Source organism: Rhinolophus sinicus, chromosome 16, assembly GCF_057876585.1.
Source record: "Rhinolophus sinicus isolate RSI-liver-muscle chromosome 16, RSI-T2T, whole genome shotgun sequence".
NCBI classification, from domain to species: Eukaryota; Metazoa; Chordata; class Mammalia; order Chiroptera; family Rhinolophidae; genus Rhinolophus; species Rhinolophus sinicus.
In genome coordinates, this window is record NC_142516.1 from 177,993,546 (window position 1) to 178,021,462 (window position 27,917).

General features: G+C 34.4%; 1 protein-coding gene across 6 annotated transcripts in view; it reads right to left on the bottom strand.

Moving 5' to 3' along the window:
• TDRD3 (tudor domain containing 3) overlaps nt 1-27,917 on the bottom strand; it is a 134,199-nt gene that overhangs the window by 16,227 nt on the left and 90,055 nt on the right. For 3 of the 6 annotated variants that reach the window (XM_074329351.2, XM_019750792.3, XM_019750791.3), the window contains exons 11-13: nt 21,712-22,562; nt 16,625-16,750; nt 5,614-5,699 (exon numbers count right to left, since the gene is read on the bottom strand). In XM_074329351.2, coding sequence (XP_074185452.2) covers nt 5,614-5,699; nt 16,625-16,750; nt 21,712-22,562 — 1,063 coding nt within the window. The remainder of the gene's footprint in view (nt 1-5,613; nt 5,700-16,624; nt 16,751-21,711; nt 22,563-27,917) is intronic. The other 3 variants (XM_074329352.2, XM_019750794.3, XM_019750793.3) reach the window with 1 other exon arrangement.

The window sequence follows — 27,917 nt, forward strand, 5'->3', positions numbered from 1 at the left end:
AGACATGCATCCTCAAAGACTTAGACGAATACAAATAATTCTGTTTTGTATAGTTAGTAAATTGGCAAGGTCCTAAATTTACCTAAGAACTTATATTTTAAGTAAAAGATGCTTGTTAATTTCATAATTGATAAACTTCATATAGTATTTTGCTTCACTGTTTAATGAGTGTTACCACATTCCGTGGCATGAACTTTGAGACACACTCTTTTTCTAAGCTCTCTTAGGAAGAGACTATACATTGTTCAGGACTTTTTAGGACCCCTTTTTAGGACTCTTCTCAATGTTTTAGTTTGGTAGCAATTAGAAAGGGACCAAGTGTCTGTGATGGGCTGTCAATGCCAGAACAAGAATATTCCATGGTACTTTATAAGTTAACTCTATGATTGTGAAGAGCGTATATTCTTAACAAGATTACCTGGTTTCTTGTTTGGATTTTGTTTTTTAATTTCATAGCTAGTGGTGGACAACTATGTACAATTTTCATGCAACAATTATGATGAGCATTTAAATTTTTATTTCTCATTTAAAACTGTATCTATGTTAGGAAAATCTCTCTATGAATGGGTCAATTAATACATGGAAGAGTCAATAGAAAGGCTAAGTTTTATGAGATGAAACGGCAGATTAACATTTTTATCTATTTAATGTATCACTACCTGGCATGCAGATGAGCTCAAGGATTGAAACTGTTAACATTCCTAGGATTACATTAATGTTACTAGCACGAGCCAAAACCATCTCCACAGGACATTTTCCAATACGGAATTTTGCTGAGGTCCTAGGGCAATAATATCCTCATTATGAGTATGTGGAGTTTCAAATATCAGCTGCCTAATGAGAACCTGTACTGAAAACTGGCTGAATGGTTAACTGCTAGCTTCTGCTTAATAAACAGAAAGTTCTTTTCATTTGTATATCCACTTAACAATTTTTTTCTGGCAGCTACTAAAAGACTACAAACAGAATGAACTATTACAGAATTCTCTGAGCATTGTTTTTAGTAAGGGTTGAAAACTTTGCTGTGAAAATAAATATATTCTTGGTCAGCTCCTTGCATTCTCCTGGGCAGTTTCTAAACCTTCACACTTCTGTTCAAAATTCCTCTCCTATTCTTGACCTCATTACTTTCAACAGATGACCTGCTTTTACTTCATTAGTGAAGAATCATTCAGCTTTCTTCCCTGAAACCCAACAAGTTACCCTCATCCACACCTGCGTTTTCTTTAAAAAATTTTTTATTAAAATTATTGGTGTAACATTGGTTAATAAAACTAGGTTTCGAGTGCACAATTCTGTAATACATCATCTATGTATCACATTGTGTGTTCACCACCCAGAGTCAGTTCTCCTTCCATATATTTGATTCTGTTTACCCTCATCTACCATCCCCACCCCCTTTCCCTCTGGGAACCACCAAACAATTGTCTGTGTCTATGAGTTTTTGTCTGTTTATCTTGTTGCTTTCAGTTTACATCCCATATATGAGTGAGATCTTATGGTTCTCGATTTTCCTGTCTGACTTATTTCACTTAGCATAATAATCTCAAGATACATCATGTTGTTGCAAATGGCACTATTTCATCTTTTCTTATGGCCAAGTAATAGTCCATTGTATAGGCCACCTCTTCTTTATCCAATCATCTTATCGAAGAGCACTCATGGTTTCCACGTATTTACTTATTTCCTCTCCTCTCTCTAGGGTCCCTCAACATCCCCAAGTCACAGGTGATTATATCCCACTTTCTCACCATGGCCTGGTTTGTTTGTTTTTTAATCCTTACTCCTATTTTTACAACCCCTCTTTCTCGCTTTGTTTCACGGTGCCTTTGATGTAAGTAAGCAAGCTTGGGTTTTCACCCTGATGTCCTTTAGTCTTTATTTACATCTTCTCTCCACTTTATCTTCACAGCCAAGATCTTAAACACAGACTACACATCATTTTCTTATAACCTACTCACTCTTAAGAAACTACAAGTTACCTTGCACATCCACCATCCCACTGAAAGTGCATTCTAGTTATTTATCCATCATCTGTTAATTGTCAAACCCAACAGGCACTTTTCAATTCTTCTCTTCCTTGCCTTTTCTAGTGTTGTACGTGGCATCTTCAGCACCCCTCCACGGCGTGCACCCCTCCAACACCCCCCCCCCCGACAATACTTTCTCAATATCTCTTCCCACCCTTCAACTGTGAAATTCCCTGGAAGTTAATCCCAGTCCTTGCCTTATCTCGTTTACACGCTTTGTCTAGGCAATCTCACCCACACTCTGTAGCCTAGACTCTGCTGACTCCAAACTCCTCATCTATTGACTTATTGCAGTAACAGTCTCTATGCTCTCTGCTTTCACAGAAACCCATTTTCTATACTATCTGACTAAAATTTCTTAAAGATCACAACACGGCATTCCCTGTCCACAATCCTCAATTGGTCCCTATTCTGAGGGATAAAATTCAAACTCCTTTCATAGCCCCCGACTCCTCATCCTTTGATCGCACCTGCCTTTTCAGCCTCATCTACTGACATTTGCTGCACTCAAACTATATTGCTGCCCAAATTCCGTCCCCTACCAGGCCCTCCTAGACTTTTCCTGCTTTCTCTGTTCTCTCACTTTCCTCCTTTTTTTTCCCCTCAAGCTAAGTTCTCAATGCCCTTGAAGACTTTCAAGACTCACATTAAACCTCATTCCTCTTTAACAAATATTTACTGAAAGCTCCTTTTGTTTCAGGTACTGTTCTGATGGCTGCAGTATTAACTGAGAGAAAGTCCCTGTTCTCACACTGATTTCATGTAGGGGTTGGAGGCAGGAGCAGGATATGCAGAAAACGAAGCAGAGCAAAGTGGACAGAGAGTTTGTGTGATGGCGCATTACTGTTTTATAACAGGACAGCAGGGGAGCCCCTGCTGCTTCTATGAGTCTACTCCTGACTGAGTCAGGCACTCTCTGTCTGTGCTCTGCCCATGATCAGCAGGAATTGCTGGGCTCCTCCACTAGCCTGGGACTCCTTGAGGGCAGACTCCCATCCAGGCATTCCTATCGTTTAGCGCATAATCATTCCAAGGAAATGTGCCAACGTGGCTCTGGATGGAGAGAGAAAGCCACATAATAAGCGCTCAAGATATTTTTTTGAAATAGATTAATACATATTTGAAATCATAAGTTAACAGGAAAACCTGAAATGTACTTATAAAACCTGATATGTAATTAACTATATTTAATATTTTAATACTATATAAAATACTAAAACAGGGACAAAGAGTAAAACAAAATATCATAATTACATACTAACATTCTTGAAATTATGAATGGTAAGTAAGTACAGATTAAATAAACATTTCCTAGGAGAAATGTCATTTGCTTTGCATTTGAAAGCACTTGGAAGAGAATGAATTCTGAAGGTGTGTAAGTATTTTGGGGACAATATCAATGAGATCATTTTACAAGGAACTGGGAAGTAGATAGCATAGACAGAGTGAAAATACACGGTAAGACTTTGTACAACTAAGTCTACTGATTTAGTTGTAAGGGGATTTAATTTATTAATTATAGACAGGAACAAGTTTGAGGATCGTGTTATTTTATCATGAAAAACCATAATCATGCGGCCATTAACCTCAATGAAGGCAAAAGGGCAAAATTACAAATTAAGAAGTGATGTCTTTGTCTTACTTTTTTAACTCCCAGATTTTCAGATCTTATTTGCAAATTTTAGGGATTAAAAAAAAACACCTAAAATTCCCTAATCATGATCAATATTCTTCTTGCTAATTTTATTTTGCTTGCTTTTACTTTTTCAAAGAAAAAATACAAACTTTCAGAAAATTTATAAAATTGAAAAAAATATACGTACATATACACATAGAGAGAGACGGTACATAATTCTACTGCACTAAAACAACCACTCACTACCTTGAGTATATTCTTCTCTAAATCTATAAATTGCTTTTATTAACTTATCAGGCTTTAATGATTTTTTTTTTAATCACAGCTGTATAGTATTTCACCCAGCAGATGGACAATTTATTTTACCATTTTCTTGGTGCTGGACAATTACGTAGCTTCTAGGTTTTTACTATTATCATAATGCTGCAATGATCATATCTCGGCAATTCGTTTATTCCCTTTGCTCTTTCCCTAGGAGAGATTAACAACTGTGGGATTACTGGTTTAAAGGGTACGAATGTTTTTAAGACTTGAAAAGAACTGGAAGCATCATGCCAATTTCTACTGCCATCAGCCACATACAGGAGTCCTCAAATCGCTGCATGTGTTCCAACCTGAGCATCACCATTTAATTTTTTTCCCATAAACTCCCAAATTAACACTGCACTTAACTGTTTGCATTTGCATTTGATTACTACCAGAGTTCAAGATTTCTCTCTAATTTTTAGTCATGAAAGATGACACTGCTACGTCAGCAAGAAACCATATTGAGCATTAAGTCAATGGTTCAAGGCTGTAAAAATAAATTTAAAAATAAAATCTTTAAGAAAGTTAATGCAATCATGACATGAGTAAGTAACTGTTACTGTGCTCCATGGTAATTAGGCGTTAAGGGCAAGCAGTTCAGGTAAGTAGCTATTATTACTATTATTCACACATAGCCAGATGAAGCATCCTTAGATTATGGGATGGTGGGGGGAGAGGGGGTTGGACCAAATAGAGCTACAAGCTGTTCTTATGCCCTCATAAAGATCCCTTGATCTGAAACCAGATGTGATCCAGAAGGCAAGTTCTCTTTCTTTCTTGGTTCACGCAGCCTCTATAAACTGAGCACCCAAATGAAGGTGATAGGTATTGCAAATTAGTAGGTTGGCTGAGGGTGGGTAGAACTTACTTTACTGAGAAGCAAAGATGAGGCCAAGTCAGATATAACTCAAAGGAATGGCCATCAAATCCCTTGTCTCTTCTCTCAATGACTACTTCTCAAGTTAAGGGTCTAGGTCTTCAGTGAGACTTCTGAAGAACTTTTAACTCAGCACTATTTCCATCTCTTTTCCCGAAGAGAGGAAGACGAGACTTGAAGGACAATCATTTTCCCATTTCCCCAGTCAACCTTACTAACTAATGGAGGAGTGATCTAGGGAACAGGGTTTGAGGGATTTCCCTCTGCCGAAAATCTTTCTCCCCAACACTGTCTGAATTTCCATGCATTAGAGATTCTTTGAAGTTTGTAAAGCAGGTAATTCTGAGAAGATTCAAGAAGAAAGGTCAGAGTGCAAAGGGTAAGAAGGGGTAACAGTAACAAAACAAACAAACAAACAACAAAAACAACCACTCTACAGTGATGACTAATTTAACCAGCCTGGTTTTATATTCTTAGAATACTTAACTCCAAAGCATGCAGAGAATAGGAATAAGAGTTGCAATATGGAGAGGGCACAGGGCGAAGCAAACAGAGTTAAGTCATTCTGGGATGCTTTAAAAATGCATAGCTGAGGACATTAGACTACAGAAGAATAGGGAAGAAAGAGGTTAATCTTATGATACACAAAGTGCATGTTCCACAGACCTTGGGAGTTTACAAAGCACATTTCCACACATCACATTACTGAATCCTCACAGTAACCCTGTACTGGACCTGAGAACCAGAGATATTAAGCAACTTACCCAAAGTCACAGAGGTAGTAAGTGGCAGAGCCAGGACTCGACCCGGGTCTTCCGATTCCTCCTGTGCATTTCCAGCTCCCCTGGAGCTGAAGCAGGGGCAGAAAGGGAGGTGGAAGTAATTTGCCCGAGACCAGCCTTGCCCTCTCCCCTTCTTTCAAAGGCCAAGCAGGGCAGACATTTAACTCTCTCAGTGACCCTTTTTCATCAAATTCTTCCAGGATAAAGCACACAGAATCTAAAGATGTTTCTCAGCCTTGGGCCCAAGAATGGCAATAAGTAGTAAACAATGTCAGAAATACTTTTGGCAGTACTTTGCCATTTATGTGAAATTTATTGGAGCCTCAAATCAGAGTAATTCTTATTTCACAACATAACACTTGATTTTATAATTGATATTATATAAAGCAGTTTGTTTAAAATTTTTTGTTTAGCAGTTTCAAACATTTTAAATTACACCATTAAAAAACTTATCTTGAAAAATGCCTAAGAACCAAAATACCTCTACCTCTAACCTACTCCATGGCCTTTTCTTATTTTCCTACCTTAATCATCTTCCCTCAGTAATTATTTTCATTAAAGCAATTATAATCATTAAAATGGACAATAATCAGTCTTTTCATAGCCAACTTTTAAGTATTTTTGACAAATTGAAAGGTGTGCATCTTCTTGAGATATGATTTTTGAGATGTAAATCACATTCATTTCTAAGTTACATAAGAAATGCTTTTAATGTAGCTTTTTATAATTAATTTTCTATAACAAAATTTACAGTTTCCAGTCTCTAGTTTCTTGAATGGTTCCTTAATTTTTCTTAGAGAATTATATGTTTTAATTTCTCATCTTAACTAAGTTTTCAACACATTCAGTTAGAAATTTTTTTCTTCTTTGCTTAGTTCCTAAGAATATGAGGATACGATAAAAATGGACTGGGCAGAGCACCACCTTTATATTACTTCTAGATCTGTTTTGTAATCAGCTCCAATACATCGCAGTCTCTAACAGTCTTTCCATTTATGAGAAAACTACCGTCCGTAGGGCCAAGTGCTAAGGAAGCATTAACACGGAACAGGGCATACAAAAGACCAACCAGGGATAGTGAGTTATTTGTGCCAAAAGCTTTTAGAGGCTTTTTGAACTTTAAAAGATGCTCTGTTGGACTAGACTTCATTCGAGCATCAGTCTTATCTGGAATATATATGGAGCATATCCAACTTAATAGTTAAAAGCTACCTGAAAGATGCATAAAGAGGCAAACAGTCAAACATAGAAAATGAAAGAGGAAAAGGAAAAGAGGAGGAGACTCGATAAGGGGGAGGAAGAAAGGAAGACGAACAAAAAGAAAGAGAAAAAAAGGGTTTCGCTAGAATAGATAAACAATTTCGAGTAAGTACTAACACTTTCAAGCTCTTGCTAGGTCTCCCTTTTGCCTTTAAGATTGCAATTTCATTTTAAAAAATTTAATTAAATCTGAGATTCTTTTGGCTACTTATGTTCAAATTCAGGAATTCCTAATAATAAGATTTATATTATCTGATCACCGTATGAGGAAAAAAAACACATTAGTGTACTTTTCTCCTACATTATTTCAGCCTTATTTATTTAAGTCTTTTCAAGATAAAATGCTCTTAATGTTGTCTTAAATCACACATTGTGTGATACCAAAAATGGTTCCCAACATTAAAAAAAAAAAAAAATTGCAAGTATAAAATTTTAGAATTTGTATCATATAGAAACAGAATTAAATTGACTTCTAATATCTTACATTGTGTGATAAGCTCTTTGTTAAGCATGACCAAAAGGGTTGACCCTAATTTCCTAATCACATGATCTGGGGGAAAAATGAGCTTACTTTAGGCAACATAAAAATGCCAGTAAAAGGTTGTTAAAGTTAATACTAGTCTTGAAAAGTCAATGCGGCCCTTCCCCACTTACTTTCCTCACACTATCCCATTAATTTAACATATGTAACAAATTTGTATCAAGATCCATGCCAACAATAGTTTCCAGACTGGAACCATGGCAGTCTGATAGAGGCCGTATTAATATGTATTAGATGGCTTCTGGAAGGGAGAAAATACACCTTCTACTTCTACTTATATCCTTTTAATTCCTTGGGTATATAGGCCAATCTATTTTCCAACATAGTTCTGTTACAAAAAGCATTAAAGAAAATATTTGTTGAAAAACTATCATATTAAACTGTCATACTCAAGTTTGATGCATGAAGAACTCTTCGGTACTAAAGGTGATTACAAGGGCTACATCAGTCATTCAGCGAATAATTACTGACCTTCTTCTCCAGTTTCCCCTGCCAAACCAGCTCTTGTGGTGAAAATTCTGATCCGCTCAAGCACGAAGAGACAGTACTTACAGTATTTATCTACTGCATATTTACAGAGTTCCTTTGTACTTCCACTAGCTATTATCCAGTCATAAATTCTGCTCTTGTTTACAACTACAAGTGCTTGGAAAGGACATGTTTCTTAAAATAAGAATTTTTTCCCCTCCAGAACTCTCAAGTAAGCTCTGGAATTAGATCCAAGATCATCAATTCAGTTGATATAACAACTGTTATCAGGAAAATAAAAATAAGAGATCAAGTTAAGTATAGGAGTTTGTTTTCTAGGAGGCCTTTATCAAATTACAACAATACTATTGAAAGCCTTCAGAACGCACTAGGTTATCAGTAAAAGCAATACAAATGATGAAACAGAGAATTTTTGGACTCCTAGGAGTCATCTTCATTTACGAATGCCCACACACCTCATGGAATTAACTTGTTTTGACACTTTGTTTTGATTTAGTAGCCAAAGCTAGCCTAACAAAAAAAAGGGATTTCAGATTTTGCCAGATTATCAGAGAATCACAAATACAAAATCACAACTGATGACCTTACTGCTGAAATACATACCTATCATGTGGTTTATGAGGTGAGAATTACAGAAAAGGGCAGCAGTGTTATAAAAGCTATAATGGGAGTCTTCACAAAAGCCGATTTCTAAAAGTTAATGCTTTATATAAAAGTTTCCAGAATTACAGTTAAAATAAAATTAAAAGATTACTGAGTTGTATATAATTACATGGAAAATAAAATCTTAATTTTATTTTTATGTAATAAAACTATTACTAATGGCATAAGTACTTAGAAAGGACATAAAATTTCAGGAATATAGTTTGTCCTCTATTCACAGAAAGGTAAAGAAACTTGGGACATGTTTGAGCATAAATTAACATTTATATATTTAGTCTATTTATAACATAAAAATATATTATTATATTATTAAGAAGTTTGGAACACCTAATACAATATATTCTAAAGATAAATCTTCACCTTATTTTAGAGATGTGATTTTGAAAACTAGAAAGAAATTAAGAAGATAGCTAAGACATTTTTCAAAGTACCTCCTGTAGACTTTCTCTAACAGTTTCCACAAAGAGAAAAAAAAAAAAGAGTTCCATGAATAAATAAGTTTGTAAAGCAATACACACTATATATCTATCTCTTGGAGATTTAGAATACTTATTAATCTGTTACTGGCTCAAAGAAGTACTGTAATCAAAAGTGTATTCAATTTTTTTAACCCAGTATTTTCCAAATTTATTTAACCATGAAGCAGAACCAATGTTCTCAGAACACATTAGGAAACCCTTAGCTAGATGAACCAGGCATGAAAAAGCATATATAAAAAAAATAATGACTTTGTATTTTTATAATGGTCAAAACTGCTTAACTAGAACTTCTTCATTATGTTTACTCTTAATAAACTACATGATTTTTTTTTTTTTTTTTTTTTTTTGAGGCAAACAAAATGTACTCACTGTTGCAGTATATACCCTTTCCCTTCTGAACGGAGTTCTCAGCCAAGGACAGGCTGGCCACTAAGGGAGTTATTTCAAGCCAAGGTGTAAAACTCTCCCTGGTAATTTCCAAATTTAATGGAACGGGAAGTTCTATAACATCAGAGTGTTTCTCACTAGGAGACAGATCAACTCCACTCTTTTCTTAGCGGTGTGACAGTGAAGCCTACTGCACGTGATTCTAAAATAATAAATAGCATAGGTCCAGGAAATTCAGGAAATTAGGATCGGTATGAAGGGTACTTGCATATACATCAAGAGATACCACCCACTGGAGGTAAAAAGAAAATGAAGCTAAAAAGACACAATAATGTTTAGGAAATAGAATGAAAACAGAGAGAGATGACTAATAAACAAGATTACAAAAGACGAACATAGAAAAATAGTATTAAGTAGAGACACACAGATGACCGTGTAAGATTCAAAAGAGAATGGCTAACTGAGGACTCACTATGGTATGTAATCAAATATGTATGAGTCCCCTTTTAGCCCATCACCATCAAACTTCACAATCACGGACTTTAGAAGAGGGAAGAGGCACTGTGGGAGCTCCATCTGAAAGGGAATAAAGTCTATAGTGCAATGAGCAGCATTATTTTTTTGCTTTTTTAGAGGCAGATGGAAGAGGCTCAGAAAGTCACTAGAAACTAAAACAGAGTTGTGTGTACTTTTTCCTTTTTTTAAATTCATGAAGGATACCTCTTCAGATTTATAAAAATCTTTAAAATATACTGACATGAGTGTCTAGTCAAGGCACATATCCAATATAAGATTAACTTCTTTGGGAACAAAGAAATAAAACAAAATGAAAATATCCCCCAGATTCACTTGTTTTACTATTGTATTTCCTGTGCAATGAGTATATTAGCAAGTCTATTGCATATATGCATGCAAAGGGATGGTAAAATTCATTTCAGTTTGAAATTATAGCTTTAAAAGTCCTGATAAGTAAATGAAAAAACAAAATTTACACTTAGATTAGAACAAACTTTGGGTTTACTGAATCAAAATGTCAAAGGAACAAGTAAGTTCACCTGACAATCTCAACCCCCGTCAGCTGTAGATCTCACCCATGATGACTCCTTAAGACTATTTCAAGGAAAAGTCAAAATCACATAATATTCAGCATAAATCTAAAGTACCAGGAATTTTTCTTAATTAATCAACACCATAATTCAGAACTCCATGCTTTAGGCTGCCATTAATAAAAGGGAAACTTAGAAGACAAAAGACCAGCATCATCTACTGTTATTATTCATGTACACACACAAAAAAGAATGCTGTAATTTTTTAGTTATACTAGCTTGATAATTAACATTAACATTTAAGTCTCAAATTGGTTTTATAAACTGTAATTAAAATTAGAAACAAATCTGAGTGATCATTAAAATAACTTGAAAAAGAAAGAGAGCACATTTTAGGTAACAAACACCCTGCCATGTTATTTCACTTTGGGAGTTATTTTACCCTCAGAAAAAAGAACATGAAATAATAATCTAATCTGTACTTTCATGGCTCAATAAAGGAAAACTCAGATTACCCAGAAACCTTTTAAAGATGTTTCCATATACAGTTCCTTTGATTAGATTACAATATATTAAGTTATCAGATATCAAAATTCAAACAATACTTTTGTGCAGGTCTTAAAATAACATATTATTATTACCTCAGTATTAACTTAAATGGTGAAATAAAATGTCTCTATTGAATAATGTAGCCAGGTCAAAGCTAGATCTGAAGACTTTGATAATAATCTCTTAGGTTGTGCTATCACGAAATGAATTTGGGCTTCAGGAGATAGATATGAACAGCATTTAAGTTGACACATCTGTGTGTACAGCAAGTGTTTATGAACGAATCACTTCTCCCTCTGTGTCAGCAGCTTTCATAGCTCCAGTAAAATCCCTTTGTATAATTCACAAAAGTCTGTGAGAATTGTGAAAGTCTGGATAACAGATGAAAAAATAAATAAAGCACATCAAATGCAACCAAACTTTATTAAAACAAAGCTTAAAGATATTGCATGAAATCCCCTAAATTCCACTGTCCATGATTTGAAAATTATGTTTTTAAATGGCGCTAAACTAGCTGTACAGTTTCATTCTGATTTACTCTGTGTTTATACTACAAAACAAAATCAGCAGTGCCTGTACGGCCATCTTGGAAAGGGAAGTTTCCCAACATATGGATGGTGGAAGAAAATGTATTTCAGTGACCTTAATCAAGTTATGGTTTTAGTGCAGAAATTTAAGTATGGTAAATTATACCCACTAATTTACTTAAGAATTTATCAGCAAGAATGAAAAACCTTCTAGACTATGATCAAATATATGCTTGTACTTTTTACTGGATACTAACTGACAGAATCTCACTGTTGTATAGTCCCAACTTTCCTATAAAGTTAATGGTTTCTATAACAATTATCCTCTTTTTAATATCTATTATGATTTTTTGATATTAAATACAAACTAAATACAGCTTAATTTTATTACTAGGTCATTAAAAAAATTAACATGACCTTGTTCTAATACATTTAGGATCTTTTAATGCATTAATTTCCTTATCATAACTCTCAATCTCCTTCCTCATTAAATAGGTTAGGTTTTTCTGGGGGGAGATGGGCTTATGTATTTCTTTTTAATATTTTTATTAGTGGTAGAATAATTCATGGCTTTTTAGGAACATTATTTGAACTTGAAAAGGCAACTTCCAAATGTGCTTCCTAAGATGTTGGTATAAAATCAATTTCGTACTAAGTTTCTTCAAAAGTAAAACTTGGGATTGATAGTTCTTTCCTTAAAGTATGCTAAAACTGAAATATATGTTATAATTATTAATAAAAAAGCACCCAAAACTCCTAAAAATAAATTTTACTTTTAAATATTAAGATAAAATAAAACAGATAGATAAAAACTTTTTAAATAGATAAAATTCATTTAGTCATACTTTCTATTTCATTAAGTCATACTTTCTTGTTCCACATTAATTTTATCTTCAAACTAAAGTGGAATAAAATAAAGACCTAAATATCATTTAAATTAAAACTTCAAGTAAACAAGATTTTTACCACTTGCATTTTGTTTTAAAGCTTCAAGAAGTTAGAATAAAGACTGTCATGAGATATTTAAGTTTGTTTCACATAACTGGAACTACAATTTTCTTCTAACTTTGTGCCGTGGGCAGGGATTTTGTGTGTTTTGCATAGAAATATGTACCCCTACCCTGAACAGTGCTTGGCACCTAACAGACGACTAATGAACATTCGTAGAATAAATGAATGCTCTACAGAAAAACAGTTAAGATAGAGGGGAATCATCTAAAACCCAATAACCATCATCTGTCACTTTCTAGAATAACTGGTCAAGATGATGTGTAATGTTAAGGTCTTAGAACCAACTGTTACTTACATAACAATAATTTTCTAGTTGACACAATAGTCAAACAATGGTCATTTCCTGATGCCAAAAAGCAAATACTATGAACTTTTAAAAAGAAAGTTTAGAAACTAGCATGTTTGAAAACACTTCTTAGGACATAATAAAAGTCTCGGTGGAATTCAGGTCATAAATATACTTGGAAAATCAGGAACTGACAGTGTTTTTTACAGGTTTAGAAAAGCAATTCAGAAGCAACAACACCCTAAAAACACAAAAGATTTGTCTCAGCAGCAGCGCCAGGGTATTTTACAGTAATTCCAAATTGCCTGTGGCATCTTTTTACTGGTATTCTGGTATTAGTTTTAGAATTAAAAGGACCAATTTGGAAAGGGCCTGCAGGGAACACAAACAGCAGGTTTCTTTGCCCTTAATGTTTTTTCACACAGTGGTCAGAAATATAAAATAATACACAGTATAGTTTTCTGTATATAATTTTATAAATAAAATGAGACTCCTAATGCTTCATTTACTTTAATAAAATAAGGAGAATTCTACAATGTTCAAAGGACAGGGCAAAAAATATTGGAGGATTTATTCAGTTAAGAATGAGCTATGAACCTCACATTATGTGTGATAGAGAGATCAGTATAATAAAGACACTAAAACTAAGGCAGAATATTTTATGATAGCTGAAAGAACCAGGTGAAATCTAGGTAGAACAACAAAAACAAAAACAAAAAATCAAAAATGACTTACCAAAAAGCTTAGTAAATCACTTTAGAGGAAATAAAGTAATTAATCATAATCAGAACATAAATTTTTGCCATCTAAAATATCATCACTGAGTATGTTCTAGAAATAGAAAAGGTTTATCCAGATAGAAAGAGAAAATAGATATTTGGTCTACAGAAAGATTTAAAGCAAGCAATTCCTAAACTTCAAGAGAAAAATATTAACACTTAAACTATTAGCTAGATTTTTATTTCCATTTTCCATACAAGAGACTATTAACTTAGTCATTGAGTCTCTTAATATTTCATGCTTTTTATTTAATGATTTTTATCCTTACACCTTTAAGAGACAATACAGGCAACTGATTTCTATAAAGGCATTTGGTTCATATACAGACTTTTTGGGTTGTTTTTCCTGCAAACTATTAAAAAAATCTTCAGTACATGACCATTGCTGCATTTAGAAAACAAGAAGTTTTTCAAAACCTTGTGCCAATAACAAACATAAACCTTAATAAAAGATAAAATATCATTTCACAATTAAAAATCATAATGCACATATGTAGTGCAAGAGTTAAAAAATTAAAAATTACGCAATCCATAGTGTGAGTGAATAATTGTGCTAAGGCTTCTGATGACTTCACCACAGCTTTGCAGCCCTTTAATTTTTCTAGTATGATGTACCAATTGGCGTTACCATCTTACTGATACAGTGAACTTTTTGCTTTTAATTAACTCAAAACTTCTCACTATTCCCCAGTTATAAAAAGAAAAAGTGCTCATATACCCCAATATTAATATTCTTACAGGCTAAGAGAACTCTACACTAACTCTACATTAAATATATTGACAGCCACACAGACTGTTTTTCTTCAAGGGCTTTTTATGAATAGATGCACATAAGTATATTTTTTTAATGGAGATGGGTGAAGATATGTTAAGCTGGTGGCTTCTATATCTCAAGAAGGAGGAAATGCTTCTATAACTAAGTCAATTATTCATGCAGATAAACAAGAATATGATGTTCATGATCCAAAAATATTTGCTATATTAATTTATGCAAAACCATAAAACATCTACAATCACTAGATTATTTGTAAGCAGGAGAAAAGAAATACCAGAATCTCCAAAAGATTTAGTGATTCTATTCTGCTTTTTCCTGAAAAATATTTCAAGCATTTGATAAAAAAGATTTTTAAATTGACTGCAGGGCAAGTAAATAGGTTTAAAAAAAAAAAGGCACAATAAAGCATAGATGAGTATTCACAAAGGAGTGAGGAGTATAAAAGTATTGCTCTGGTTCAGAATAGAATCGCTACATGTGCTGTGATATTTGATAAATTTATTGTCCAGCTAAGTTAATATAGACCTAAAAATCAATGATAAAGCAATGAGGACTATTAAGGGGGAAAAAGGAAAAGTCACTGACTGTGAAAAGAAAATTATCACTTCAGTACCCAACACCTCTGAATGGAAGAGCTACAGTGAGGAATGACAAATGTGCTCATCACTTATGGCCACCCTGGAACAGAAAAAGGAAGTAGAGGAGAAATGAAGTAAGAAAACTAAATTTCTCTTTAGGGAGAAAAGAGGAAAATTAATCTCTCATTAATTCTCTAAAAATTTAAAAGTAAACCAAATGCAAATATCTATTTTAACCTTTGACTGTAATGATTAAAAACATTTGGGAGCACGTGATGAACAGCAAACCAGGATTCAACTTCTAGAAATATAGACTCAATAAATAATTACTTTCACCATCAAAACTAGATTAAGATGTATTAATGGAAAAAAGAATGAAAATAGCCATCATATGAAAATCAAAAGGGCAAAAATATGGGCACAACATATTTCTCCAAGAAAAGAAAGATATAAATTAGGTATTGATGGTATTTCAGTCTTTTAGGGAAAAGGTGGCTAAACTTTAGAGGATGAGAGAGAAAGGATCTCTTAATCAAACAAATGAACCATTAGTACGATAAATATAAAATGATAAATTATCTAGAAAGCAAGTTTTTCTAGAATAAAAATGTAAAGAATCATGATCCATGGCCCAAAACATGATTATGGCAACTAGGTATTTTGTTGTTTTATTTACCTTTTGGGGGAGAGGGAACAGGGGACATGACACTGAGGGCATTACAGAAAAATGTAAAAAGACGAAAATTAAACTAAAATAAAAGCAGCTCATGGGAAAGCAACACATGCTTCAATGAGGAAGGCTACTGCCTGGATGATACAATTTTCTAGCATATTTTGATATTTTAGGGAAATAGCAACAAATTATGCTTCTAAATAAGTTTCCTAACAGCTCCCCACAAATTGGAGAAAGGAAATTAAAAAAAAAAAATGTTATCATTAAACTAATTCTAATATGCTTTGTCCTCCTGTTTCTGCCTAAATGTAATTGAGAATCAGTCTCTATAAAGTCACATTAAGTCCTGTATAAAATGGACCCCATGAGGCCAATACATTCTAAATTACATCATCAAAATTATCACACAGCTTCAATATCACATCTGGCAAAATTAATCAAATAATTATTAACCAGATATAGTTTATAGTTAATCTGTACTTATACATATATAAATATATGTGTAGTAAATGCAGTCTGAATTCATATATAATTTAATTTTACATGAAACTAAAATAATAAAGAATATACATGTATCCAACAGAGATTTAAATTTGACAACTGCTGGACCTAATTTAGTCAAATATAAAGTAACAAACTGGGAAAGAACAAAATATGCATAAAAGCTCATTTTACACATACAAATTTTTGGCAAACATATAAATAAGGGCACCTATTTCCAAAGCATAATATAACAAAGCATTATACAAGAAAAATAATTCCAATGCTTTCACTTTTATTGTAGTTCAGTGGAATTATTAAACTAAAATCTTACTTTAGGGGTAGCCAGATTTAAGCAAATTTAAAATACTTTTTCATTGGCACATTTTGTATTACTGTGACTAATCTTCCGGAGCTATGCATTTTCTTCAGAATAGCTTATGCCTGTGTACAGAATTTGGATCACGTACCCATGCCTCTGTTTGAATGGGCCTGATGTTGCTTAGTAGCACCTCTTCATAGTTTCCATAATCAATGAATTTAACAACTGCTGTCATACCTGAAGAATGGAGAGCTTCAACTTCTGCTCGGTAAAACTGGGGAGACAAAAAGGAGTTTTAAATGTGACGATCAACATTGTCTACAAGGGGAAATATTTGATGGAAACGTAAATAATCAGAGTGTTAGAATGTGTAATTATTTTTTGAAAACTCATGCCATTTTTTAAATTAATTAATTTTTGAGATATAATTGACATACAACATTGTATTAGTTGTAGGTGTACAGCATAGTGATTTGATAATAGCATATATATGTGTGGAATGATTACCACAATAAGTTTAGTTAACATCCATCACCACAGTTATAGAATTTCTTTCTTGTGATGAGAACTTTTAAGATTTACTCTCTTAGCAACTTTCAAATATGCAATAGTCTAAAGAAAATAATTTTTGAGAATGATATTTTTAAGAAAGAAAACTTACCTTTGGATAATCATAAATTGGCTGAAAAAAGATAAATTATCTCCTCCATATGAGTTCTGACATAGAGTGAAAAGGAGTAAGATTTCAGGACAAAACTAAGAGGATCAGTAGGACAGACTAATCATATGCTAATTAACGGGTATAAAAAGAACTACTGTAATGTTTCCTTATCAGCCATTGAAACACTGACTAACATTAGTAAGACAATTCTTACGTACTAATGAGAATATATAACTACAAAGCAATTATTTAAAAAATAGAAGTATGTAACAAAAATAAATCTCCAAGAAAAGGGCTCATTGCTGCCATCATTACAGCCAGTTGGGTTGAAGCGGGGCTGTCAGGTAAGGAGCAATCAAGCACATTACTCATATCCAGGATTTATAGGATTTGAGACACTGCAAGACCAGACACTTTCATTTTATCAGTTTACCCAGTTTTACTCGGCTCTGGAAACTAATGTGCATTAACAGACTCATGAGGAACTGATTTACATAACAACTACCATTTTAAAATTTATCTGTTAAGGCAACTAGGAGTCGTAGGTGAACTGATTAGAGTCCTTCTCCAGTACAGATCAACCCATTGCGGACCCAAATCATAGGTCTGAATGCTGCTTAGTGAACATGAAATAGAAATGAAGAACTATGTACTCTTAGGGAGTGTTTTCTTCAAACTAGGTTAGCTGGATGCTCTATTATAACACTGACTACTCGAACAGTATCTTAACAGGCTCACCAGAATCAGAAAATGCTAAAAGCAACAGAAATTCTTATTCTCCAGATCCTCCTAAAATATGAGTTACCCTGGATGTACCAGAAAATAATCTGTTTTTACTGATTAACTATTATACTTCATACTACAAAGGTTATTAAGTTAATCCATAGTGTTTTCTTCCCAGGTCTGGATGCTAGGAATTTTAGAGACACCGTGATGGAATTTACTTGTCTTAGAGTTCTTGATATACATTCACATCTCTCCCTTCCCCCCTTTATTTCTTTAGCCTCCTACTTCTGTGTTCTGTGAATTGTTGTATTTCTGGACCTATGCTTCAACTGTAAGCTTCTCAGATAATCATGTCAGTTCAAGTATGTTCAATAAACAATGAGTCAGAATATATCCTAGGAAAACAAATAAATCTTGACATCTTTTTAGAACTGACACTTTCATAAAGACAACTCATGTAAAAAACGACTTCTGATGGAAAGTACTGTAATAAGTGTAGAGCGATAGAGCTTAATGAGGCCGAGGGGTTCAGGAAGAGGTTCCTGGGGCAGATGACAAGGGATATATCATCAAAGGCTGAATGAAGCGGGTTTAGCCAAGTAACAAGCTGAGCAGGGTGTTTCAGGGAAAGTTACAGACAGAACATAAAACCACAAGATGAGTGCAGGAAGTTACAAAGAGTTTAAAATTAATTATGGATGATGTAAGAAGAAGGGTCAACCAATAGGAAAGCAGACAAGAAGGTAAGAGCCAACTGACAGAGGCTCTCTACGTGCAAGTTAGAATCTGTATTTATTTTACAGGTCAAACATTTTAACTAGGAAGAATGACATGGTCTATGTCCAGAGGCACAGCAGTGGCAGTTTCAACGACAAATTTAAGAGGAATAAGGTTTAAGCCAAGGATATCAGTTTGGAGGTTGTTAGAGTGTTCCAGTTGAGAGGGCAGAAAGGGCTGAACTAGTTATGGCAGACTAGAGGAAGAAGAATTGTCCCAAATTCTCAAATCCTTCAATGGAAATAAAGCTTGAGAGAAGGCAAGATATAGCGAGGAATTTTTCAAATGATACAAGGTGTGATCAAAAAATACAGTGAGTGCCGAGTACCATCCAACAGAAAGGCAGGGACTTCAATATGTGAAGTGGCACGTGGAACCTTACTAACAACGTGTGACAAGTTTCAACTTGTTTGGTGCAGTCAGTTGGGTATGAGCTAGGGTAGAGAGAAGGTGTGTTTTATAGTGTGCCGTAAATCATCCTCCATCATGACAACACTACATGTCACACATCACTTGTGATACGACAATTTCTGTCAAGTAAAAACATTACGGTGTGTCCTCATCCACCTTATTCACCGGATCTGTCACCATGTGACTTCTGGCTCTTTTCCAAAATCAAAATGGTTCAGGACATCGTGGCAGCCATGACAGGGCAACTAAAGACACTCATTAAAGAGGACTTCCAGAACTGCTTCAGAAAGTGGCAAGAATAATGGGATAAGTGTGTTTGAAGCGAGGGGGAGTGTTTTGAGGGAGATTAATGGCAATGTGTCTTTTTCTGTAATAATTTTTTTAATTGAAACATTCACCGTATTTTGTGATCACACCTCATAGATTATACTGATTAGTTAGCTCTAAAACCTTATTGTAATGCAATTAAGACTATGATTTCTTAATGATAGTTCTAGCCAATGCCTTTTCTTAAATCTTTACCCTGGTCTCTGGCTACAAGATTGGAAAGCTGCCTATTCTTGACAAGGCATTTGAAAGCTACCTCTTAAATTAGGTGGTTTCAGAAGATAACTAATTTCACCTCTTTCACAGTGTGAATATTGTTTACCTTATTTGCTGAATGGTATAATCTATACAGAGCCTACAGTCCCTTACTCTAAACTAAAAGTATATATCCAATTAAAATCAAAGTAGTCACCTTAGAATATCATTCAATTATTCTAAGAATACTGTAAAAGCTCAAAACATTTTGGGAATTATTAGGTACTGTCTTTCAGAAGCTTTATGACATTACTCTGAATATATTCAGTAGAGGCTACAAATGAATTCAGTATTATTGTGTTTTTGAGATAATTACAATTAAAAGTAAAGTGATGAAGAACTTGTCTGCTAAGTCTAATACCTGGATATCTGTAGACCTGTTATTATTCTCTGTTGCTTTATTTGTTTCTGGTCATTCACGTTCACTCTCTCGCTCTCTCTATATATACATATACTGGGGGGGGGGGCAAAAAATGTACATAAGTGGACACGTGGGTCACCGTTGCTCAAGCAGTAGTTCGCCATAATCAGAAGTATCTGGATGCTGATGGTAACCACTTTGAGCACCTCTTCTAATTGCACAAGTCAAACGTGACTTGTATTCATCTTTTGCTATTGGTATATATTGAGTATTACAATTTTAATACAGTTTTCCTTTATTAAAATGTGTATACATATTTTTGGGCACCCTCTGTATATTTTTAACCATGTCTCATAATTTTATAGGATGCCAGACATTACAGATAAAAAATTGAAGAGGTTCTAGAACATGTTATTTTTTCCCAAAAAGAGCACTAGGTTTTCTTTTGGCGGGCAGACCGAGTACAAGCAGACATCCTTGATCCTGCAAATGGTTGGTTTTAGACTTTGTAAGAGCTTGTTTGCAGTAGTCTTGTACTTACTGCTAGGGCACAATCCCTGTGGGATTTTAACAGAAAGCTTGAGTCGTTTACCACGCCTTTCAAACCTTGTAAGACTTGAACTCCAGTCACTTACTTCCTGTGTTCTTCAAGGTCACCAACCACCCCACGCTGTCCAATATGACAAAATATTTTCCCATCTTCATCTTAATCAGCCTTTCACAGAAGCATCTGACACAAGGTCTACTCTAAAATACATCCTTAACTCTACAGACTTACACTGAATTTCCAACTACTTTACACTTTCTTGTCTCTACCATGAGGGAGAAACAGCTAAACATAAGTAACCCCCCACTGCCCAAATCAAATCTTGTATTTTGGAAAGTGAGTGGTCTGAGTTGCAAGAATAAGAGTCTGAATAGTAAAGAACACCTATACTTGCTTTCCAAGCTCCCTAATCGCCAAGAAGTAGCCATGTAAAATCGTTCCAACTAATGAGATTGTTTGTCGGTATTTCTGGAAAGGCTTTTGCTTTTCTGGAAAAAAAGAAAAGACATGGCTAGGGCTACCTCCTCCCCTCCTTTCAGCTTTGAATAAAAACTTGACAATAGAGATGATGCTTCTAGACAAGGTATTATCTCACACGTATACCAAGAACTTAAGAGTATGCCACCTACTTATACCATCCTGAACCTCTCCCTGCTGGTACCATCAGGTAGCACCTAACACTCTGCTCACGACCCATCGTTCACTGAACACAGTGGGGCCTGGTTCCTGATCCCAGGCCCTACAGCAACCTTTTACAAGATCCATCCACATTCCCTGGCCTGAACTCCAGTTCTTTGAAATCGTCAGCGAACCAGTACAACCTTACTAGAAAGAAAAGCAAACATTAATAGTTTGGTTGTTAATAGGTGAATTAACTTACCAACTTCACTTAATCACTTTTATAATACTATTCTGATATACAAGCTAAAATCAAACCTAATCTCAACACATCGCATGGGACTGATTCTCTCCAAGCACCCATAAAAAAACAGTAGTACTTTGTTTTTCCTCCTTTATAAATTATATATCTATAAATCTGTTCAAAGACTTTAAATGTATAAATGTAGAACAAAACTCACAGTCCCAAAGCAATGGCTTTCTATAGTCTCACTACAGTCTCACTGTTACATTTAGTGATATTCGTATATAATACCTTTATAGCATGCATACCTTATTGTCTTCCCAATACAGCGCAAAACATTCATCGCCAGGTTTCCACACTTTTCCGTACTCCATAGGAAGAGATGATTCTAGCACTTTTTCTGGTTTAATTGGCCCAGATCTTCTTTTGGGCCCAGTACTGTAAAGTATTTTGTCATCATAGGGTGTGGCTGTGACGGGTCCTGCTGGCTTAATAGGTCCCACTCGCCTCCCCTTCAGTGGCATCTCGGCCTCTCCATTTGGAATGCCAATGAAACTGTTAGTTCGGACAGGATTCCTGTAATCGGTATTTACATTAAAATGTTTTTCAATCCTTATACCACCGAAAGCTTCATTATTTATTGTTCGTGGTTTCCTGTCATAAAAGTGATCAGGATTTGCTGTTTGGTTTTCTCTTCTCCCACGTTTTTGAGTATTATAATCTATGGATTCTTGAGGAAGTGGATTTTCTTTTGCCTCTGCATAGGAGGGACCTCTTCCTGATCTGCTTTGCATAGAATTATCCCTTTTTTTAAAAGCACCATCATTGTGCTGAGAGCTTAAAGGATATGAGGTGTCTTTAGTTCTGTCGTATCTAGAATACGGTCTGTCACACCTTATTCTCTCTTCAGTCCAAACCTCAGATCCTGAAGAAGTGCTCGGTCTTTCAGAACCTCTATTTCTAGGTAATCCACTGCCTTCTAAAACTGACTTTGAATTTTGGGTGTCTCTTTGAAAACGAGGAGGCTTTTCACTTCTTGGCTGTCTGGTGTCATTTCGAGGAAGGTATCTTGGCTGATTATTCTCTTTGATTCCATTTTGCTCAGTGTTCGACAACCTGTGTTGTCCCTGATGGAGCTGCTGTGGCTGTGATTTAGGTTCTGAAAAGCAGAAGTATATTGGATGCATGTTAAAATGATGACTCTGCATTAATCCTTATCTTAAAATCCCTAAAAATGATACGATTACTGCAAAATTGTCAAACTACTATTTTCACTATCTCCCCACCTCATTACCTTCATCCCTCTCTGCTTCCTGGAGTCCTGTTTTCTAATAATGTACATTTTCCTCAGTTAGCCACACTAGTTAAGTAAAGCAATGATATGAACCATGAAAAAATGGCGGATAATTTAAAAGCAATTTGTCTTTATCACTGAATGTTTGTATTCTTATAATACAGCTATCTGCATATGCAATTCTGGTAATTCATTCAGCAGGACATTAATGAAACAGAACTGCAAAGTGCTAAGTCAGAAGCTGCTGTGAAATGGCACAAGTACAACCCTTGCTCAACTCCTTTCTGAATTCCACTCAAATTTAGAGAAGGATAGCGACTGTCGCCAGGCAAGTTCTACCCTTTGCAAAAATGTTATTTCTCAAATCTTTCTGGATCTGGAATTGCTAAGTGTTTGGATTACAAAAAGATATCCTACTATAGAAAAGAGTTAATACTTTCCTTGACCTATAAAAGTAATTAAAAGCAGGTACAACTTGGGAATACAGAAAAAAGGGGTCAAAACTATGATTCAGCACAATAGTGCAGATAACTTCCAACTAGAAACCAAAGCAGTAACATGGCAAATATATACTCGTAGATAATTTAATGGCTGTATTTCACATAATGATTTTTATTCTATTTCAATTTGTACCATGTCATTTACACTTTTCTGCCACTGTTTCACATAGCACATCTGTAACATTATTTCCAAACATATTCATTGGTTTTTGGTATACACGTCTTATTTCTCTTGTCATACCTCACAATCAATATGCAGGTCAGAATTATTCTTATATTTCCCCATACTTGTCAACATGGACACTATTGACATTTTGGGAGAAACTGTTTCCTGCATTACAAGGAAATTAACTTGTCTGACATCCAGGCACTAAGTGCCAAAGCAACCTCTCCCAGCATTCCTAGTCACCAAGACCCCCAAATTGTCTCCATACATGTCCAAACACCCACTGGAGGCAGAAGGGTACCACATAAAACGTTTAGATCAACAGGGATAAAGAGAAGACCTTTAAAAATGTCCAAGTGACAAAACAAGTCACAGACTAAAGATCAAGACTCAAAATGGCAAAAAAACTTCTCAACAGAACTACTGGAAGCTAGAAGCCAATCTAGCAGGCTTTAAATGTCTTTCAAAATAAAGGAAAATTATTCTCTGAGTACAATTTTATATCCTGCCGAACCACCCATTAATGGTGACAAAGAATAAAGATTTTTCAAATACGCAAGATAGCAAACACTAGCCAAGACCATTTACAGAGCCATTTTTAAAAAAAAAAAATCACTGTTTCCCAAGATCTGCTTTATAAATATAACACAGATACGTTGTTTTTAACAACGGCAGTCAACATTCATTTTTTCTTTAGAGAGAAGAAAAATGGTCACCTTTAGTTTCTACTCACATTATTTATTATCCAGGAGAAAAGATTTAGGGACGCAAGAATAGTAGTGAATATAAGCAGTACACAAATGAGCATTTTTAGCAGAAAGCATATATGCGTGGCATTTGTTCCAGTCATTATTAGAGAATAAAACCAGCAGTTGCCTCTTGCTGACTATCTGCAATGTAACAGGTATCCCACATTTGCACTTTATATACGTTATCAGAGTCCCCACAGTAGTCTTAAGGTATAGATGTTATGAAGTTTATGTACGAGAGAGAGGTGAAGTCCCTTGTATAGTAAATTGAAGACATTTTTCAGTTTCCAAAGTAAGTCAAATATGAAAGTATTTTATTTGCTATCAATTAAATTTGAATAGATATATGAGAAGTCAGCATTTTAGATTTGCAGTGTTTAGGGATCACTTTGTCTTATTATTCCCATTAGGACCTCTGATGTCTATGATAGTCAGAAAGTACAAATATATTAGGTCATCACAAGAATAAGTCTCCTGGATGACAGATGGTGGTCTGGATAACCATGTATACAGAATGGGGCTGCAGCCAGGCTTGGAAGGTGTGGGAGAATTTGATTACAGTTCTTCTAAAAGAAAAAGTAATGATTTCCTAATTGATTTAATTGACAATTATATGTTAGATTACAGAATAAAACAATTTTACTAATAATGAACATACTTCCTTTCCATTATTGTGCTGGGATAACATAGTGAGAGAAGAATCTATAAAGAAAATGTTTTTTTTTTTTTTTAAATAAGAATTTCATTAAAAAATAAACTCAGTGAGGAAGAGGATAAAATTGTATTTTATTAAAAAAACATAGTTTTCATATATATCTATTTGATTTCAAAATAAAATAACAATAACCCAAGAAAGGAAAGTACTTAAATGTTTCATCATTTTCAGGTTTCCTTAAACCCAGTACCATATGTCTTTGGTAGTGGAACTGAACTAATCTATTAAAAAATAACAGAATATGGTCAATTACTAAACTGTAGAAAAGATGATTTTAAGTAAATTAGGATCCCAAATCAAAAAGAAAGCCTTCCTCAGACCTCTAGTCATAATCTAGTTGCTCTCTGCTACCCTTCTTGAGAGGGCATGGTGATTCCAAACCACCCAAAAGACTAATCAGTACCACAGGCCAGGTCTACAATCACTCTAATAAAAAATATACTGAGATATTTTTCTGCATAAACAACAAAAGAAAATGCATCCATTTTTTTCAATGACCTGAAGGGAAAAGATGAAATAAAACTGTAAATAGAAATTGGTAACATTTAATATTAAATAGGGGGATAAAAAAGCAAGATCAGAAAAAATGATTAAAAAAAATTCATCACAAAATTACTAGAACTGTGAAAACATCTAAAAGATCAAAGTAATGAAAGCTCATATGAAAAACCAATCAAAGAATGCGGCCTGAGTTTAGTTTGACTTGTGATAAAATGTTCCTAATGACAGCAGATCATGAATTTCAAAATGTATGTTTACGAGATAATTGACTACAATATTTTACATCACTACGATTAGAAATACAAGAATCATTAAGAATGAATTTATTAATTGTCACAAATTATTTGGGTTTGCATATAAAAATGTACTTGAATTAATCAGGCATCTGAAAATATTAATACTTCTTTGCAGAATATTAATTCTCCAGTTGCAGTTATAACCCCATTTTATAATAGAAGAAAAGGACATTTTGTTTCTTCATTTTATCTTGAGACATCTACCTGAAGAAGTAACTTAATATTTATTAAGATTTTACTATGTGCCTGACTTCACTTTAAAGATTTTTACCTACATTAGTTCATGTTATTCTCACAACCACCCTGAAGGGCCATATTACCATCTTTATTTAATAAGTGAAGAAACAAAGCAAAGCCAGCAGCTAGAAAATGGCAAAGCCAGAATTTAAACTCAAATCTAACTGAAGCCAAAGCCCATGATTTTTCCACCACGCCAAGCCGCCTACCCAGAGAAACAAAACAGAATGCAACCAACAACATGTTAGCTACAATTTTATCACCTACATCTGTTCATTTCTGAGATGCAGAAATCACAAAAGCTCTTTCACAATCCCTAATGGGTTGAAAAATTAAGTTGCGTACTAGGACTGTCAGAATCCTGACCTAAAATTAATAATCTCTTTTTCTTTCATGCAGAAAAAACTAAAACCCCTATTAACAGTTGGAGTGGTCTTTAGAAGCTCACAACTGATGCTCAGAGATAGCATACATAGTGCGTAGGGAACAGGTTCTGGAGAGGGACAGCGTAGGGATATGACAGCCACTTAGTTACTTAACCTTAAGCAAGGTGTCTCATCTTAAAAATAGGGAAAACAATAGGGCCTACCTCAGAAGATTAAGTACACCCCTGTAAAATAGTTAGAACAGGACCTGGCTTTAAGAAGTGCTCAGTAAATGTATCTGTCACTGTTATTACCATGATTCTTAGAATTAGAATTATACAAATAAACAAAATTAATTACATCAGGAAAAGAACCAACACTTGGATGATAAGGTGCTTCCCTATTTACACATCTTCACCGTCACCAACCCCCACCTTTAGTTAGGAGTCTTACCTTGCTTTAGTTTTTCTGTTTGTTTCTTTTTTTCTTGTTGAAAACAGGGAAGAAGGAATGCTTTAGTAAAAACTTGTTTATTGACAAATTATCAAAGTCTCATTGTAGAAAAAATTTATATATATTAGAAAATCAAAATCATACTCTAATACTGTTTTTCACTTAAAATCTGTTATAAACATTCTCCAGGTAAAATTTCTTCTATACACCCTCTAAATGTTTCTATATTAAAAAATGATAAGATATATTTTAAAAAGTAAAAATCACTTTTAATCTTATCATTAGAAAAATGTACAGAATGAAAGTTCTACTTTCTGCCTTTCCAAACCTACTTCTAGGAATACTCACTACGAACGTTTTCAGAAGTTATTCTTCCTTTTTATATAATTCACACAGATGCATTTCTGTACAATTTATTTATTTATAAAAAATGCACTCATGCACATCTCAGAAACTGCGATATACTTTCTAAATGAACTGTACACCATGGACATGTTTCCAAGTCAATGAATAGATCTCATTCATTTCAATATTGCATGTTTTTTTGTAAAGGAGGGTACTTTAAATATTATTACATTTTAAGCAAATTGAGGATGGGGTCGGTCTAAGCCTCACACAGCATTGTTTTCTCCAGTGCCTACCCACAATAGAATCAGGAAAATAGATAATACTCAGCAAATGTTTGCTGAAAGAGAGATATAATTACTAAAAACAATGGGAATGGAAGAAGCTTCCAAGTTCAAAATTACTACCTGCTGAGCTTTGTCACATGAACTCAGCTAAGGGTACAACACTGAGATAGAAGATGTGCTCTTCCATTTTGCTTGCTGTAAGAAAGATTTACATCAAATCACATTAGGGCAGACTTAGACTGAGTTCAAATGATTACAAAAACATTGCACAACATACAAACACTGAGTTCAAGACCAAATAAATTCATTCTCCCACTTCCCAGTGATGCATCTTTGACAGTCACAAAGAGCCCCAGTTTCCTCATCTGTAATGTGTGGATAATGATACTTATCACAGGATTATGGTGAAGATTCAATTTGAAAATATTTGTGAAATTGTTTTTCTCATGCATCCATACAGGGTCTTTAGAATGAGACTGACCATTGGACCGAAATCCAGTCCTACAACTGAGCAGCTGTGTGGCCTTGTAAAATTGGGATAATGCTATTTCCTCATTCCTTCATTCAGTTACTCTACACTATAGTTACTGAACACCAGCTGCAGAT